General features: G+C 33.8%; 1 protein-coding gene across 1 annotated transcript; it reads right to left on the bottom strand.

The window, feature by feature from the left end:
- Positions 1-7,414: 7,414 nt before the first annotated feature.
- LOC144443081 (apoptosis regulator BAX-like) lies at positions 7,415-15,128 on the bottom strand. Its single transcript, XM_078132454.1, has 4 exons — positions 14,899-15,128; positions 13,449-13,593; positions 8,512-8,742; positions 7,415-7,931 (listed from the first exon to the last, which is right to left on the bottom strand). The coding sequence occupies exons 1-4, from the start codon at positions 15,126-15,128 to the stop codon at positions 7,815-7,817; spliced, it is 723 nt and encodes a 240-aa protein (XP_077988580.1). The 3' UTR covers positions 7,415-7,814.
- Between the last annotated feature and the right edge of the window lie 389 nt (positions 15,129-15,517).

The raw sequence follows: 15,517 nt of genomic DNA, 5'->3' as shown, positions 1-15,517 counted from the left end.
ATCATATTTTTTATCACGATACACAATTACATCCACTCAACAAAATGTCAAAGTCATCAACTGTATGGTTGTCGTGATGGAGATTGCATATTTTCTCAAATCCTCTGTAAAGATTAGCTGTTAGTTCATAATTGGCGTATGAAAGAAACAAGTACATATAAGCAAAACCCAACACTACCTATCAGGCCCGCAGGTACAAAATAGATTTCTGTTGAAGGCTCATGTCTCCCTGGCCACTCGATTACCGGCTACTGCGCTGGCTGCAACTGGGGCCTTTTTTCGGATGACCCTAAAACGAATGACAGAAAACGATTGACAGCATGTAAACAGTGGATTGACACCCTTTCTACATTCAGTTAGCAGGGCCGTAGCCTGACCAAATTGCCGGGGGGGGGGGGCAGAACTTGTCTTGGTGCAATCATGCATTTAAAATTTAGAAAAGTGGCTAATTTACATAAATTTGCATGTAATTTACATAATATCTATTTTAGCATACGCAATTAAATATCATATGTAAGGCCAGAAAAAATAAAAAAGCTGGTCAACGGGCAACCTAACCCATCACATTGGGTAGGTAGGTTGATTTCATTTTTTTCACAATGCTTGACAAGGATAAAACAAACCATATATAATGATAGCAAAACATGTTAAAAAATATTAAGCCCCGCCAAATGAAACTCAAGCAGAGATACAAAATTATATGGTACAATAATGTACTAAAATAACAGTGATAGCCAACTCCGAAAGAGATTACTTTACACAGGATGTGAATTTCACATGCATAGGGAGATGTCTCTAATTAGTTTAACCTATACAGGGAGGTACTTAGCCAGCCACCTTCCATCTTGTTTTCGGAGAAAGACAATTATCACCTGCTTGGAAGGAGACAACTCCAAAGATAAAAACAAATTGAAAATAAGACAGTGTAGCAGGCCATTTAGAGGCATTGGTTTAACCTATACAGGGAGGTACTTAGCCAGCCACCTTCCATCTTGTTTTCGGAGAAAGACAACTATCACCTGCTTGGAAGGAGACAACTCCAAAGATAAAAACAAATTGAAAATAAGACAGTGTAGCAGGCCATTTAGAGGCATAAAATATCAAACCATAGACATAATTTAAAGTCTTACAATGTTTGAATATGGTAATAGAATACCAGAATTGAAACAATTATGCTATGCATTACATATTATCTGGAAGTGCATTTTGTTGTGGAAAAGCTGAAATATATTTTGTGGGTGTGCACTTGGTAAATGACTTCTCCTGAAGTTTAATTTGGTTCCAAAAATCCTAAATAAAGAGCAAAACATTTCAAGACTTTCAGACTTTTGATGGCCCAATGACTGCTCAGCCCACTCCCATGGTCGTAAACCTTTGCTCAATTCTTTTTAGTGCATACTGGATATGCAACAGCTTAATTTAATCTCAATTCATGCTTGCATGCATCATCAGAGCTAAGTAAACCACTATACAAGATATTATATAATTTAGAATAGAATCAAATGTATATTGTTGCATGTGCTATTCAGAAAATATAAAGAAATATCCTTAATTTTGAAACAAATGCAACACCCGCATGAGGATATATTGCCCATCACCAGAAAAAATATACGGGTAGGTTGAAAAGCTTTTTCAATTTTTTCTGGTCTAATGTCGTATCTTTCAAAGTAGTTGCCGAAAAGATGTCACATTCAAAGTAAAACAAACAACTTTTAAATTAAAAAAATACTGCCAAGGGCGTTGTAGCACAACTGTACAGTTTTTAAAAAAAATGTTTATCCATATGCTAGTCCATGCTAACAATAGGTGTTCATTTGCTGAATCCAGTTGCCTATCCAACCAACTTTGCGATATACGCGATCATTTGGCTGTTGCTATGGGCATGGTCATGTTGCTAGATATATATGCATACATTTTTTAATGTTTGTGTTCACTTGTGTATGAATTCCTGATATTATCTTTGCAATATACGTGATCATTTGGCGGTTGCTATGGGCGTGGTCTTGTTGCTAGGCATATTTGCATACATTTTTTTGAATGTTCATTCATTTCTCTTTCAATTCCTTTCAAATCTTTTTCTTCATGGTGATATTGTCAAATTAAGTTATTTACTGGAAAAAATAATCATGTTTTTTTTATTACCGAACTTGCTTTGCACTCAGGCCACTTTATAGTTACTGTAATATTGGCAATAAATGACACAATAAATCAGGTCTTTATTACATTCTAGTATCATTACATGGTGAAATATTTCCGAATCGTACGCAGTCGTCGATGTTGTAGTTAAATGTGTGTGAAACTGAACGATATTATCAAACTTTAAAATGTTATTACAAACATGTATTAGTTTAGCCACATATTGCTACACTGTGTGCAACGGCAGGTTTATATTTGCAGATAAACACAGACGGAGGAGAAATCAGTATTTTCCTTTGCCAAGCCACCATTTCGTGCGGGAATGGAATACGTTTTCTTGAGGGGGTGGAGTACATTGAACGGGGGTGGAGTGCATTTAGGTGACTGGAGTACATTGTAACGGTGGAGTACATTTAACGGGGATGGAGTATATTGCATGTGGAGTACACTGAACGGGGATAGAGTACATTGAATAGGGAATGGAGTACATTGTAACGGTGGAGTACATTTAACGGGGATGGAGTACATTGCAACGGGATGGAGTGCACTGTAACGTGCACGTGGATGGAGTACATTTTACATTGATTAGCATGTAGCACCCTTGTGAGAGTGAACACTAGTTTAAGAAGTTCGATAAAGGTAGTGCTTATATGTATTATTCACTTACGAGCTCGCCTACTGCCCTACTGAGAAGTTCCTGACAACGGTGGCGCAATTTCAATCTCGGCACATAGGACAATTTTGCATTCAAAGAAAGATGGCGACCTGCGACACAGGACATGTCAACACAACAGAGCAGAAATAACTTATCCCAGCAGAAACCAGCATGCCTGATCATCCACGAAGCCGTCAAAGAATATGAAACAGAATATAAACCAGAATATGAAAGACTGAACAAGGAAAAACTAGAAGCAGAAGAGAGGAAACGGAAAGAACAACTTGGTAGATTAAAACAGAACATTAGTAAAGGTGAAAAAGTTGGAATTCAAGAGGGAGCCCTGGTAGAAAAAGGAACAGCTACTCAGGTGCCTAAGACACGTCTGGTGATTGGTCCAGGGGGAGATGATGATGATGAGGAGGAGGAGGAGGAGGAGGGGGAGGGGGAGGCTGGTAGGATGGATGATGATGAGCAAGAAAGGAAGGAGTATGAGTCCTTTAAAAGATTTCTTGCAAGACAAGGAAAAGATGAGGGACAGCAAACATCAGACTTCAGCTGATGTTCTCACTTATACATTTCAGCTTTATACAACTACTTGTCAACTGACTATCACAACTTTCTCCAGTCCTCTTTCTTGCTTGCAGATTAATTATTTGTGGACATATTTATGACTTGTCCTTTCTAATCTAAGTTCTTTTCTTCACCTTGCATGACAGAAGCAAAAACGCAACAAACGAGTCATCCACATTTTCTGTCGACACCAAAAAATTTGGAACATTTTCCTTCCATATGTAAAATGGTGGCTTTATTAAAACATATCGTTATTTTAACTCCAAATAAATTGACACTGTAAAGTGTTAGAAATACGTCTTTCTGCCAATATATATGTGAGTGTAAAAACATATACATTATCAGTATAATCAGAATCCAAGGCTATAATGTGACACAACGCATGACACAAGTGCAAGTGTAGCATACTCGGAGTATTTGCACAAGTACATGCAGTGTTCTTTGTGGACATACTTCACAAGCATAGCAAGTGAGTGAAAGTGCATACAGAATCTTATCAGTCCAAATGTGCTAAAAACATGCAGAAAATTTGCACCAAGGATTCTGATTTTTCAGTATGGGGTTTAGATTGCTGTTCATTCTTGTATCACATTTTTAACCCGGAGGCTTAAAAATCTAATTTCAATGCACTTTGCTTCCTCATCGGAGGTTTTACAACAATCTGATCAATCCTTTACACCTCAATTACACAAATATACACCCAGACATTAAAGTTTGAAATGAAATTATTTATTCACCTGCATATCAAAATCCTAAACATACCAGTTTAAGAGTGATACAGAATGGAATGTGACTACAAAGGAAGGTATGAAAATCTAGAAATTTATCTCACAGTAAAAAGTACATTTTCATTTTAGTGTTTCCTAGTACTGTTGAATGAAAAACTGTAACAGTTAGTACTTTCATTAGCAACAAAGAATTAAATTGTATTGACCTTTGAACTTTGAACTTTGACATGACCTTTATAAATTAATCTTTGAAGTACAGGTACCAGTTCTCAAGTAATGGTGATAAAAATAGTGTCAATTTAGTATAAAGTCAATTATGGTAATATTATTTACTCTAATTTCATATTTCAAACATATCTGTTTTTTCAGAACTCATTTTTGTCAAGTGAACCAATACAGGTCACAAACCACAAGTTAAAACTGTCAATGTTGTTGAGGCACATAACTACAAAATCTACAGATATGGAGTGTAAAACAATGGAATATACTTCTAAAGATATTATTGTAATCTTTTACTAATTTTAGAGAAATGAAATAGAAACTAAGTTTTCATGTACACCAAATTTATATAGTAATTTGTGGTGGAAAAACCCAGAAGTGATAAATTAAAATTGATGTCACAATCAAATGGCACAATTGGTCAAAAATGATCATGTGAAAAATCATTCAGATGATTGGTCAAGAATAATCACATGACAAAAAAAAAAGAAAAAGACAAATAAATAATTTGTAAAATGCAAAAAGGCTATCAACAATAAAACTTGATTATATGTACTGGCAGTGTACAGCAATGTTGATTTATTTATTTAGCAAATCATTTGCAACTCAGCATTTATTAAAAATAATTGTCTTTGGCATCTAGCTTTAGTAATGTTTACCTTTTCCAAATAAGACAAATAAGAGAACACTAGCAAAGGTCAAGAAAGCGTGTTACATACGGGATAGTTCAGATTGGTGGAAATGTTCAGTGTCATTCCAATCAAATTCTTTTATTAAAAAAAAGCCCACTGAGGTGCAAATCTGATTTTAAATTCAAGTTGTTTGGGAATTGGTTACTGCTCAACTTCCACTAGACTGTAAGATACAGCGCCCTCATAGGTCTTCAGTGTGCCCTCTAAGCCGATTTGACATGCCACTGACACATCAATTTGGTGTTCCCCCTATGTCTTACTGTGTGTTGACAAGGAAACCTAGTTTTTATCATTTTGACCATGACAAAAATTTCTGTCTTTCATTAGCGGACATATTGACGGTCTTGATCTCGATCTGAAAGGGTTCAGCTGTTGCATGAGGGTACCCAACATGGCATATTTTACACTTGACTTCTACATTCACAAAAACAGTAGTTCCTGCACCTGTGACATAGGGCTGACATGTTTAAAAATGTATGACTTTCATAACACATCTTCAGCTTGTCCATAATTCCTTCAAAGCTGTTATTTTCAATTAATAAAAGTAACGTAAATCTCAAAGCTTAGTTTATGACAGAATAATGTCGACATGGAAAAATGTTATGTATAAACCAAAAACATTTCCCATCTTTAGAGAATTCTGAAGTATATGTTAGACAAATGACAAACATGTACACGAGATCAAAGTGACAATATTTATAACTATGGCTGCCCCAATTTTCAGCTAAAGTCTGAAGTTTAAAGAAATAAATTGAAGTTAAATACAAATAAAAAAATAGTACCTGCTTAGATTAGACACACTTTAGAAATTCCAGATATTTTTGTACACATTTTGTACAAACAAGAAATGAAAAGATATAACAGTTATCTTTGAAATGATAAATGATAGTATCATAATAATTAGTTACTACACATTTTGTTGAAGGTGTGTGCCCAAAAATATAACAATTCATTTGGTAAAACTGTAAACATCTACAATTTAGATTTCAACTTCACAAGGTATAATTCTTCCAAAACACAATATTATTTTCAGAAATTATTGCTTATAAAACTGGAAATTTGGTCCCATTGTTAGTTATTTGAATTTTACACTTCTTCCATTCTTTGGACGAATGGTTTTCAAAAAATTCACATCTATATAAATTCAAAAAAAGGTGACTTGGATCTCCTTAAAGTGACACAAACTGAGTTTATACACTTTTTTCCTCAAGTGAAAATACTTGCATCAAACTTTGAGTCCAGTATAATGTTATTGTCAGTGCATGTCTTCTATGACATCACATTGTCTCTTGGAATTGTTAGAACAGTTGATTGCAGAGTAGGGAACTCCTTGATAATTTTGTATTTGTATAAAAAATTATGTTATCGAGTCATTTATAAGTTGTATCTTTCAGTTCAGTCAATTGCAAGTGACTTTAAGTATGCTTCAGTAAGTAGAATACTGTGAGTACCTTTTGAATATGCAAATAAAACTATGCCTAAAAATGTATAAACTCAGCTAGTGCCCTTTTAAGGTATGAGTCACACAATGTAGTTTGTCTTTGACAAAAACAACTGAGTTAAGAACCACTATGACATAACTGTAGTGTTAGTATGCATAGGTTAATCACACAGGGTTTTAGCATAATACTTGTTATTATAATATGAATGAGTCAGTTGGTATAAAATGTAGTCCCTTATCTCAGTTTCTCTATACATTGTACATTCCAAAGATAAAATATGTGTTTGACAACAACAATCTGTCATTTACATACATACATATTAAAAGCCATCAACTAAAAGCTAAAGTTTCCATAACACATACCATTTCAATGAAACAATTGAGAATTAAAGATGATCTCACTTTGAACAAATTCTGCTTCAAATATCAACCAGGAAACAATTACTATGCTCACATAGGTTTATACAAAAAACAGCTGACAGATAACTGGAAGAAAAAGCCCTAAAGGCCAGACTTACCTAATTCTATATTTCTCATAAGCTGACTAACCATATATTTCTTAAATCAGGCAAAATTTGTCTTTAAAAAAAATTGACACCCTCTACAGCAGGGTCAGAAAAATGTCACTGATTGTACGATGGCAACCCCACAAGTGCATGTATCTGAGCGAAAATTATAATTTATTGCTTTATTATTGTTTATTGTGTAAATTTAACCTAAGAAATGCTTCAACATTTCCTTCTGATATTAATTATCATTTCAAAGTCATTCTGACTGTTAAGTACAATTGTGAATTGAAAGTATCACAAACATATTCTCATACACTTATTTAAAAAAAAATTTCAATCAACCAACTAACCCATAATTGTTAAGGTTTTATGACGAGAAACATAGAATGAAGTATGGGTGGCCTAAGCTTGGAATGTATTATATTCAATGAGGTATTGTTCTTAGTCCAAAATATGCAGCATTTTCAAATTTTGATTATTAGACTGTACATATCCGAATTTCTTCATAAATGTATAAAGTAATAAATAAACCTTAATCATATATGATTGGCACTATCCATTGCTCTGTAACCATGACAACTTTTATATAAGTAGAAATTTCTCAAATGGGCCAAAACATAACATACAAAGATTGACATTCTTATTGGCCAGCAATGTTGTCATTTGTACTTTATATTCAATACATCCATTAATTGTGTCCCTGCTATGAACATCGCAAACATGCATGAGTTTTCATCCAAATCTTGGACACTGGGATAAATTTACACTTCACCTGCCATCATATCTGTCTTCTGGATCAAGCACTGGACCATGGATAAAGTATGGTTGTCATCTTAGTAGTTACTGGTTTGATTGATAGCCTTACTGTCCAGATGACCTGTTACGTAGATATACCCATCCAATCACAAGGCTAGTTGCAATAATGGCAATGGCTGCAGCACAGTTCAGGTAAGGCAGAGATCCTCGGATGACAGGTTCCTGGAAAGGTGACAAAAACTTCTTGATAACAAACACTTAATTTAACTTGGTGACTAGGAAAGGATAAACCCTTACAAACTGTAATACGTGCTGAGACAGAAATACACCACCATCTTGTCAGATAATGCTTTAGAAGAAAATCTAGGATGTATTTGAATATGTTTGAGTGTCTTTTTTCAGCAGTGGATTTTTTTGGCATGGTTGTTGAAATTTTGGAATATATGGAAGATCTCAAAAAGCTAGTTGAAATGTACTTCATGGGCATTTACCAAAAATAGACCGATTGAAAAGAAGGAAGTAAGTGATCATTTTGCTGGCACACATGCACATTACAGACATACATGTAGGCACACATGCACATTAATACAGACATACATGTAGGCATATATGCGCACTCTTCCATCCACAAAACTTTCAGCTGTTGAACGATTTAGCAAAAATTTATTTCTGAAATAGTTCTGCCTTACAACCCAGATCAAATTGTGTCTATGTATAGTATGAACAATATATTAGCTAAGACTGTTTAAACACAACTTTGATCCTGGTTGTACAACAAGTAAACGTCACTTTGATGACCTACCCATCCTCCATGTTCTCTGACCCATGAACACACTCTTTCACTGATGTATCGCAGTGACCACATCAGAATTCTGTTGAAATAGTCCAGCATATTCTGCCTCAGAGTCAAAATGGCCATGTCACTGCAGAAGAAAAACAAGATAACAATTCTCTCCCTTGTCATTCCTCCAGAAAACAGTGTCGACACCAGGTCTTTAAAGTGATCATATGTGAAGTCTTCATGGAGGCTGATCTGAAATGACAAAAAATATAAATATTCCATAAAATTAAAATGAAATATTATTTTCAAAAACAAATAATCATGATAGTATTGGCCTGAAGATCACTGTTGTTCAGCAACAACAAAAACTTAAACAGAGGCAGGCATATAAAGAAAGAACCAGATGGCTGAAAAACAGACAAACATAAACAATTCACATTGTTCCCATGAATGTGAATTTGTTCAAAAAAGGAGAAAAACCAGCTCTACCAACAATTGCATTTGTTTATTTGATGTTTGTTATGCTCTCTTGGCACTAAGATGAATTTCATTTTCAATTTCGAAATCAGCCTATCCCTTCATAGTTTTGGTGATAGTATGTGCTATACCATACCTCCTCATTTTGAAACCTACCCATCCCTGCATTATTATGGTTGCAACCTGTCTGGTATGACCCAAGGTCAGTTTGACCTTGTCATGCATGAATTTACATCTCATAATTGCAAATTATAGTAATCATAATGAAAACATCACCTGGTTCCCTTCCATTTCAATATTGATATCTGTGTTACATACTTATATGTGCATAAAAAAAAGTCTAGGCAACATTCAGTTGTTTGGACTAATTGGTTTTATGTCGTTATGGTCTGTTGATTTTCTCATACATAACATCTTTACTGGCATGCAATGACTCCAAATATAAAGTACATCAATTTGCTATATGGCGCAATTGAATCTAGAAAGAAATTTTTGAAATAGATTTCTCTGGAAGTACTGTAACTTGCAGTCACTTTTTTGTGACCATAAAGTAATTAGTTTAGATAATGTAATAATATATTTCTTGTCATGCTTTTGTGAATAAATTAGTAACTCATAGGTGAGTTACAACAACCAATCCGGTCATGTAAAATTGTCACATTCTTTATAGGATGGACTGTGGCCTTTTACTGAAATAAATTATTATTATTATTATTATTATTATTATTTTATTATTATTATTATTATTTATGGTCCTGACAAGACAGACCTTTCATTCCAAATTAGGTAATATAGCTAGTCATTTAAATTTGTATGTAAAAGTGGACTTAAATGTTTGATGTTGATATGCCCCAAATCCAATATTATTAGAAAATATATAAAACACATATACATGTACATATTATAATGAAATGACATACAGAGGATCATCCCTATACCAGCAACAAGCTTGTCCTCTCCCTCACATATTTTCATCTCATGCATCTTTACATAAAGTAACAATATTCTATTTGCCAAGGGCAAAGTTGTTATGGTCTAGAATCAACAAAGTCAATATTGGAATGAATCCAATGAAATACAATATTTGTTTAAGTTTATTAATTTTTGCCTTCAACTTTTACCAAATAGTGACATTTATGATTATTCCCTAATATATTTCTTTATTCAGCAGAGGAACATAAAAGTGATGTAAGGGGCATTATCACTACAAGTTGTCTCAAGTTTTTGAAAATATTGGAAAAAAATGTAAAAAAAAAAAAAAAAATACTTGATGTAAAATTGAAGAAAATAATGGTAATTTTCAACATTTTGACACACTGCTGAACCAGTAATATAGATGCTTATTGTCATAGAATGATAAGAAAATTAAAATTCCATATTTTCTGCTCAAACAAATTCAACCGTTTTCATTCAGAAATATAGTCATCCTAATTGAAGAGTGTCCAATTTTCAGCATTTTAACAATATTAAAAACACCATGACTTGACAAGATTTTTTTTAAAATTGAAACTTTTGGCCAGGAACAAAAAAAAAATCAAACTAATTTACTAGAAGAATTAACAAAAGAATTGATTTTATGCTATATAATGCCTTTAAATTCTTTACAACAGACAACAGATTTGTAAGAATGTTGTCATGTTTATTTTTAAGTTAACTAAATACCTGATAGTATAATTAAATATTTTTAAAATGATGACAAACTAATCTTGCAACAAACACTTGTCCAATGAGTCTATTTTTAGGTATGTTAATATTGATTAGATTGATGTAGGGATGACACCTAAATAAATATTTTTTTATTTATCACTTACTTGTCTCCATACCCTAATATTTAAACAGACCATGGACTTTAGAACTATGCTGTGTGTATTTCAAAACCAACATCCACCTAATATCAAATAAAAAATCTTTTCATTCTAAAACAGCATGACACTATTTGCAGGCTGTAATTAAATACATTTTCAAGAAACCAAGGTAGGTTTTTTAATATCCTGTTAACTGTTGAACTGTTGATATTCACCAAAGTTAATTACATGTAACTTTCAAGTCTTTGAACATTAATTTCTATTGTAGCTTTGAAACCTTACCAAGCAAGCCAGCATTGACTCCTGGCAGTGCTTATGCAATCCATGTGGATGGGCTTTTGAATTTGTTATTTCTCAATCATCCAAAATTCAAAATCCCCAATCACCTCTTTTATACACTAGTTATATATGTGATTGGATAGACTTACATAAACATATGTGACACCTTTCTAAATATAGCTGTTTATTAACTGTTCATTCACTGTTTATTAAGTATTCACTATTAACTGTGTTTCCAATACATTTCACACACAAACTAGACCTGTCAGTGAGCAATGTGTATCATTGAGGTCTAACTTGACCTTTGACATTCTTAAATGAGTCAGAAGCATAATGAGAGTATAACCTCATTATCATTCACTTTGTTGCTATGGAAACTAAGCTGTTGAAAACACAGTTCAGACATATTTGTTTGTCTAGCATTGTCTGCGTTATTTGAGTTCATGACTAACTTGACCTGAGAAGACATCTAATATTTGTCAGACTGTGTGCATACAACATGGCAACCGGACCACTCAATTTAGAGCAATATGGATTACGATATAGTCGCCTGTCTATGATTAGGATTAAATTGGGAGACAACAACAGTTACCTGGCAGAGTTAAAGAAAAGGCTGGTACTGTCCTGAATAAAACAATGGCCCTATCTGAACCTAAAGTCTCTACTGATACGACAACAATAATGTGATGCGATTGAATCAAATACATTTATTAAATTATTTGCAATTTATAATTTGTATTTTTAACAAACGGGATAAATTACAAGGACTATCATTACACTAAAAACACCTGTGACATTCTCTCACTACATGCTACATTTCACTGTCATCCAATCTAGAAACTACAGTATATGCATCAGTGAATATCAACAATGCAGGATGTTACTCAGACATTCTAATCTCAAAATGCATATGTAGAAAAAACAAATAAATAATATTTTATCACATGAGTGTTATTTTTCTGTCACATCTAGGTGGTAAAATTCTCTTAATGGTAATGAGAATATACTAAGATACACTGTATTGTTCAGCCCTATTAGGCTTCTAACTCTGACCGGTACCATGGCAGACAGCTTGGCACAACTGTTGTATCTTTCACTAGTAATGAGAACTGCTGTTATCAAAAAGAAAATCATTAAAACCTTTTTAAGCATACACACACATATGAAAGTATTGTGAACCAAATTACAAGTCAAGCCCTTAATAGTCTTAACAATAACATGGTGGCTGTATTCAAATTTCAGTTCATAACAAATTATCAATTGTCCAGGTAAATTATACAGTCCAATGCTTGCACTAGTATTTATACACAAACACATCTTGATGTGAGATTAACGAACTATCACTACATCAAGCTTTTTATGCTGGTCATAAAGTCTTCATCCACCCACCCCCATACAAACCTAATTACAGTAATAAAAACACTCTCAAGGTCAATTGTTTGTAAAGTGACCTATGTTCTATAGAATACATGTTGATTATGTTGTTAATATGGGTGGACTGGATTCTACACTATACTAGTTCACCTGCCACAGACTCATCATGTAATACATTTAGTGTAAGTCATTTTATATTAATCATAACTTGTAATGTTTTGTGTTACTATAATGAAATGAGGTAAATAAACAATAGGCCATATTGAGATGTTAATACACTGTACATTCAATATCAAGGAAATCTATAGTATTTCAATAATCTGAAGTGCTTATTCTTGAACTACTAGTAGTATACATATAACTTTATTGGGTCTAGGTGTAGGATCTAGGTGTTGAAATAAAGTTGTATTTTTTGTAACCGGGGTGATATAAATTTTGATAAAATTAGCACATTCAAATTTATATTTAAGCAAAAGGCATTCATCAGGAAGTCGTTGTTTTATTCTCCCTACCTATGACCTATGAACTATGCCTACTTTAATAACAGCCTTAGCAATAGCAGTTAAGAAATATAAATATGCTAGTATTACATACAGTGTACCAACAATAAAGTTACAAAATACAACAACAGTATTGAGTGCATGGCCATCAACCTCCAGAACTAACTTCAAAATCAGGTCAAGATCATCGACAGGGGACAACACATGGGTTAAAGAAGATTGTTGGAGGTCATGTTACATATATCAAAGCACAAGTGATTTGTTCAAAATGTGTCTATATCTAAATCCAAAACAGAAGAAGAGAACTTGTGTATATGTCTCAGACCACTATAGTTGTCCAAGATTAATCATAGTGCTTTCATGACGAACATACAAAGTGTGACAATGTACTACATTTCAACATGCTCGCAAGCCAGAGTTATTATTTCTAAAAAAAATGTGGGAGGCTCATTAAGAACGTTGTCGTAAAACAGGCTGCAGTTTGCGACGATGCATTTCAAGTCCTATATTCACATGTACATACCCGACATGCTCTCTCTCTCACTTGGTGTCTTTCATTAGTTTGTGAAAAAGTATCAGCCAATCGTCTTAATTCTTTCCCTGTGCGTGCCCACATTGGATACCTGTAGTGCTCAGAGCTAGGTGAGGAAAGTCCGGAAACTGGAGACCTGTGAATTATGAAAATGTCAATGATGGTTTCATTAGTTCATTACCAGCAGAATTATTCCTCCAGAAACAGTAATTTTCAAAACCCTTCTTGAAAAAAAGGCCAAGCATTTCATGAATAAAATAGAAATGTGAAACACCACATACTTGTGATTTAGATGTAATATATGGAATACTGATTTGAAAGTAAACATTTTTCTGATCAGAATTGTCTTCAACTTGATGTTATTGGCCTTACTGACCACTGAGTTATAAAGATTTCAACATTTCGCTACTCCTTATAAGCTTCTATTAGAATGACATCACTTATTAAGTTATTTCAGCAAAAAATAGAAATTACCCCAAAACTTTCTTTGAAAAGTCTACACAAACACATATTCAGAGAATTTACCTCATGTCACTACCTTTGTTATGATATTTATAGTTCTAAAACCAGAAGTATTTGAATTGATTGATGTGAATTGGACAGCCCACATTTTATTTGTCAAAATCCCCTATATACAAGACCTATTTTTGTCATATTATAGTAACACTAAGACCTTTGTGACAAGAAGCACTGAAATTAATCATTTTTAATGTTACTGCACAGGTTTAACTATTCATAAACCTAATCAATGGTATATCAGTTTATGGTCTATGTTTTAACATGTGGCCATTTATCACATTATATTCATATATCTAAGAATCTCAAATTTTACAAGAATTTAGACGCTAACATTTCATGTACTTTCTGAGCTAGCTACTGATTTATCAAATATTTGTCACTTCTTAAAATGAACACCTGGAGAAAAGGGGAATTCTATCTAACCATATCAATGATGTAATCATCACAGCAAAACAAGTCAAGACATGTTGGCACACTTTTTGTTTTCTTTACATTTCTGACCTGGGAAATCCCCCATAGACTCAGTAGGTGGAGTTGCTGTTTTATTTATATATCTAGATTTCTACAGTTGAACTTTAACTGTAAACACATTCTGTGTTGCAGGTGTTAAAATAGATTATTAAAAAAGAGATCATATATTGAATATTTGTCAACAGGGTTAGGCACAATGCACCATGTTCATTTCAGAACTAGGTGATCACCCCCTATAAATATAAACACACACACACACACACACACACACACACACACACACACACACACCACACAAATGTCTCAATTATTAAGTACCAATCATTGTATATTTGCACATTTTTCCACATTTCTCATCTAATCTGTAAAATGTGTAACCAGATCGATAACAACAACATTTTTATTGGAAAAATAAACAATTATTTCAACTATATACCAATATGCGTCATACCTTAATGTTGCAGTACTTGGTGTTGTGGCAGGATACGGTCCCGGTGTCAGATACGCTGGTTCGTGCAGTCCTTCGCGACGAATTTCGTCTGTCAAAAAGTTTTGAAATAGTTCTCTTCCTTCTTCTACAATGTCGTCATCATGTATTCGAGTTGTAACATCCAGTCGCAAACCAACACTTGATGTTCGTTTTCGAAATTTACTTTCTTCGTTCGGCCAAGGTGAAGCCATTTTCCGACGATACTGATTTTGATCAGTGGATGTATACCAAGCAAAGGAAATTCTAAACAAAGCGACCAGTTGATAACTGTATATCCTGCCACGAATAAAGCTGACTCAACTCGCGGGGAATCCCTTTGAAATCAGACATGACATGTGATAAGTCATTTCAGCCCTGGGGATTGTACCATTTTTTGTGGGTGATAACATTGACTTTTATATAGTGCTAATTTTGTAACACCCTTCGGCATGGACTCTTATTTTCCCCCTTCATGGCTTAATTAGTCGGAAAGATAATTTCACACACAATTAAAACTACTTTTACTGATCAATTGATATCTGCTATACGACATGCCAGTTATATCCACTGCTGTTGGGAAATGTAGAATGGAGCAGCGCTC

The sequence above is a fragment of the Glandiceps talaboti genome, chromosome 12 (assembly GCF_964340395.1).
Source record: "Glandiceps talaboti chromosome 12, keGlaTala1.1, whole genome shotgun sequence".
Classification (NCBI taxonomy): Eukaryota; Metazoa; Hemichordata; class Enteropneusta; family Spengelidae; genus Glandiceps; species Glandiceps talaboti.
Note: the sequence above shows the minus strand (reverse complement) of the source record. Positions and strands in the feature narration are given on the sequence as shown.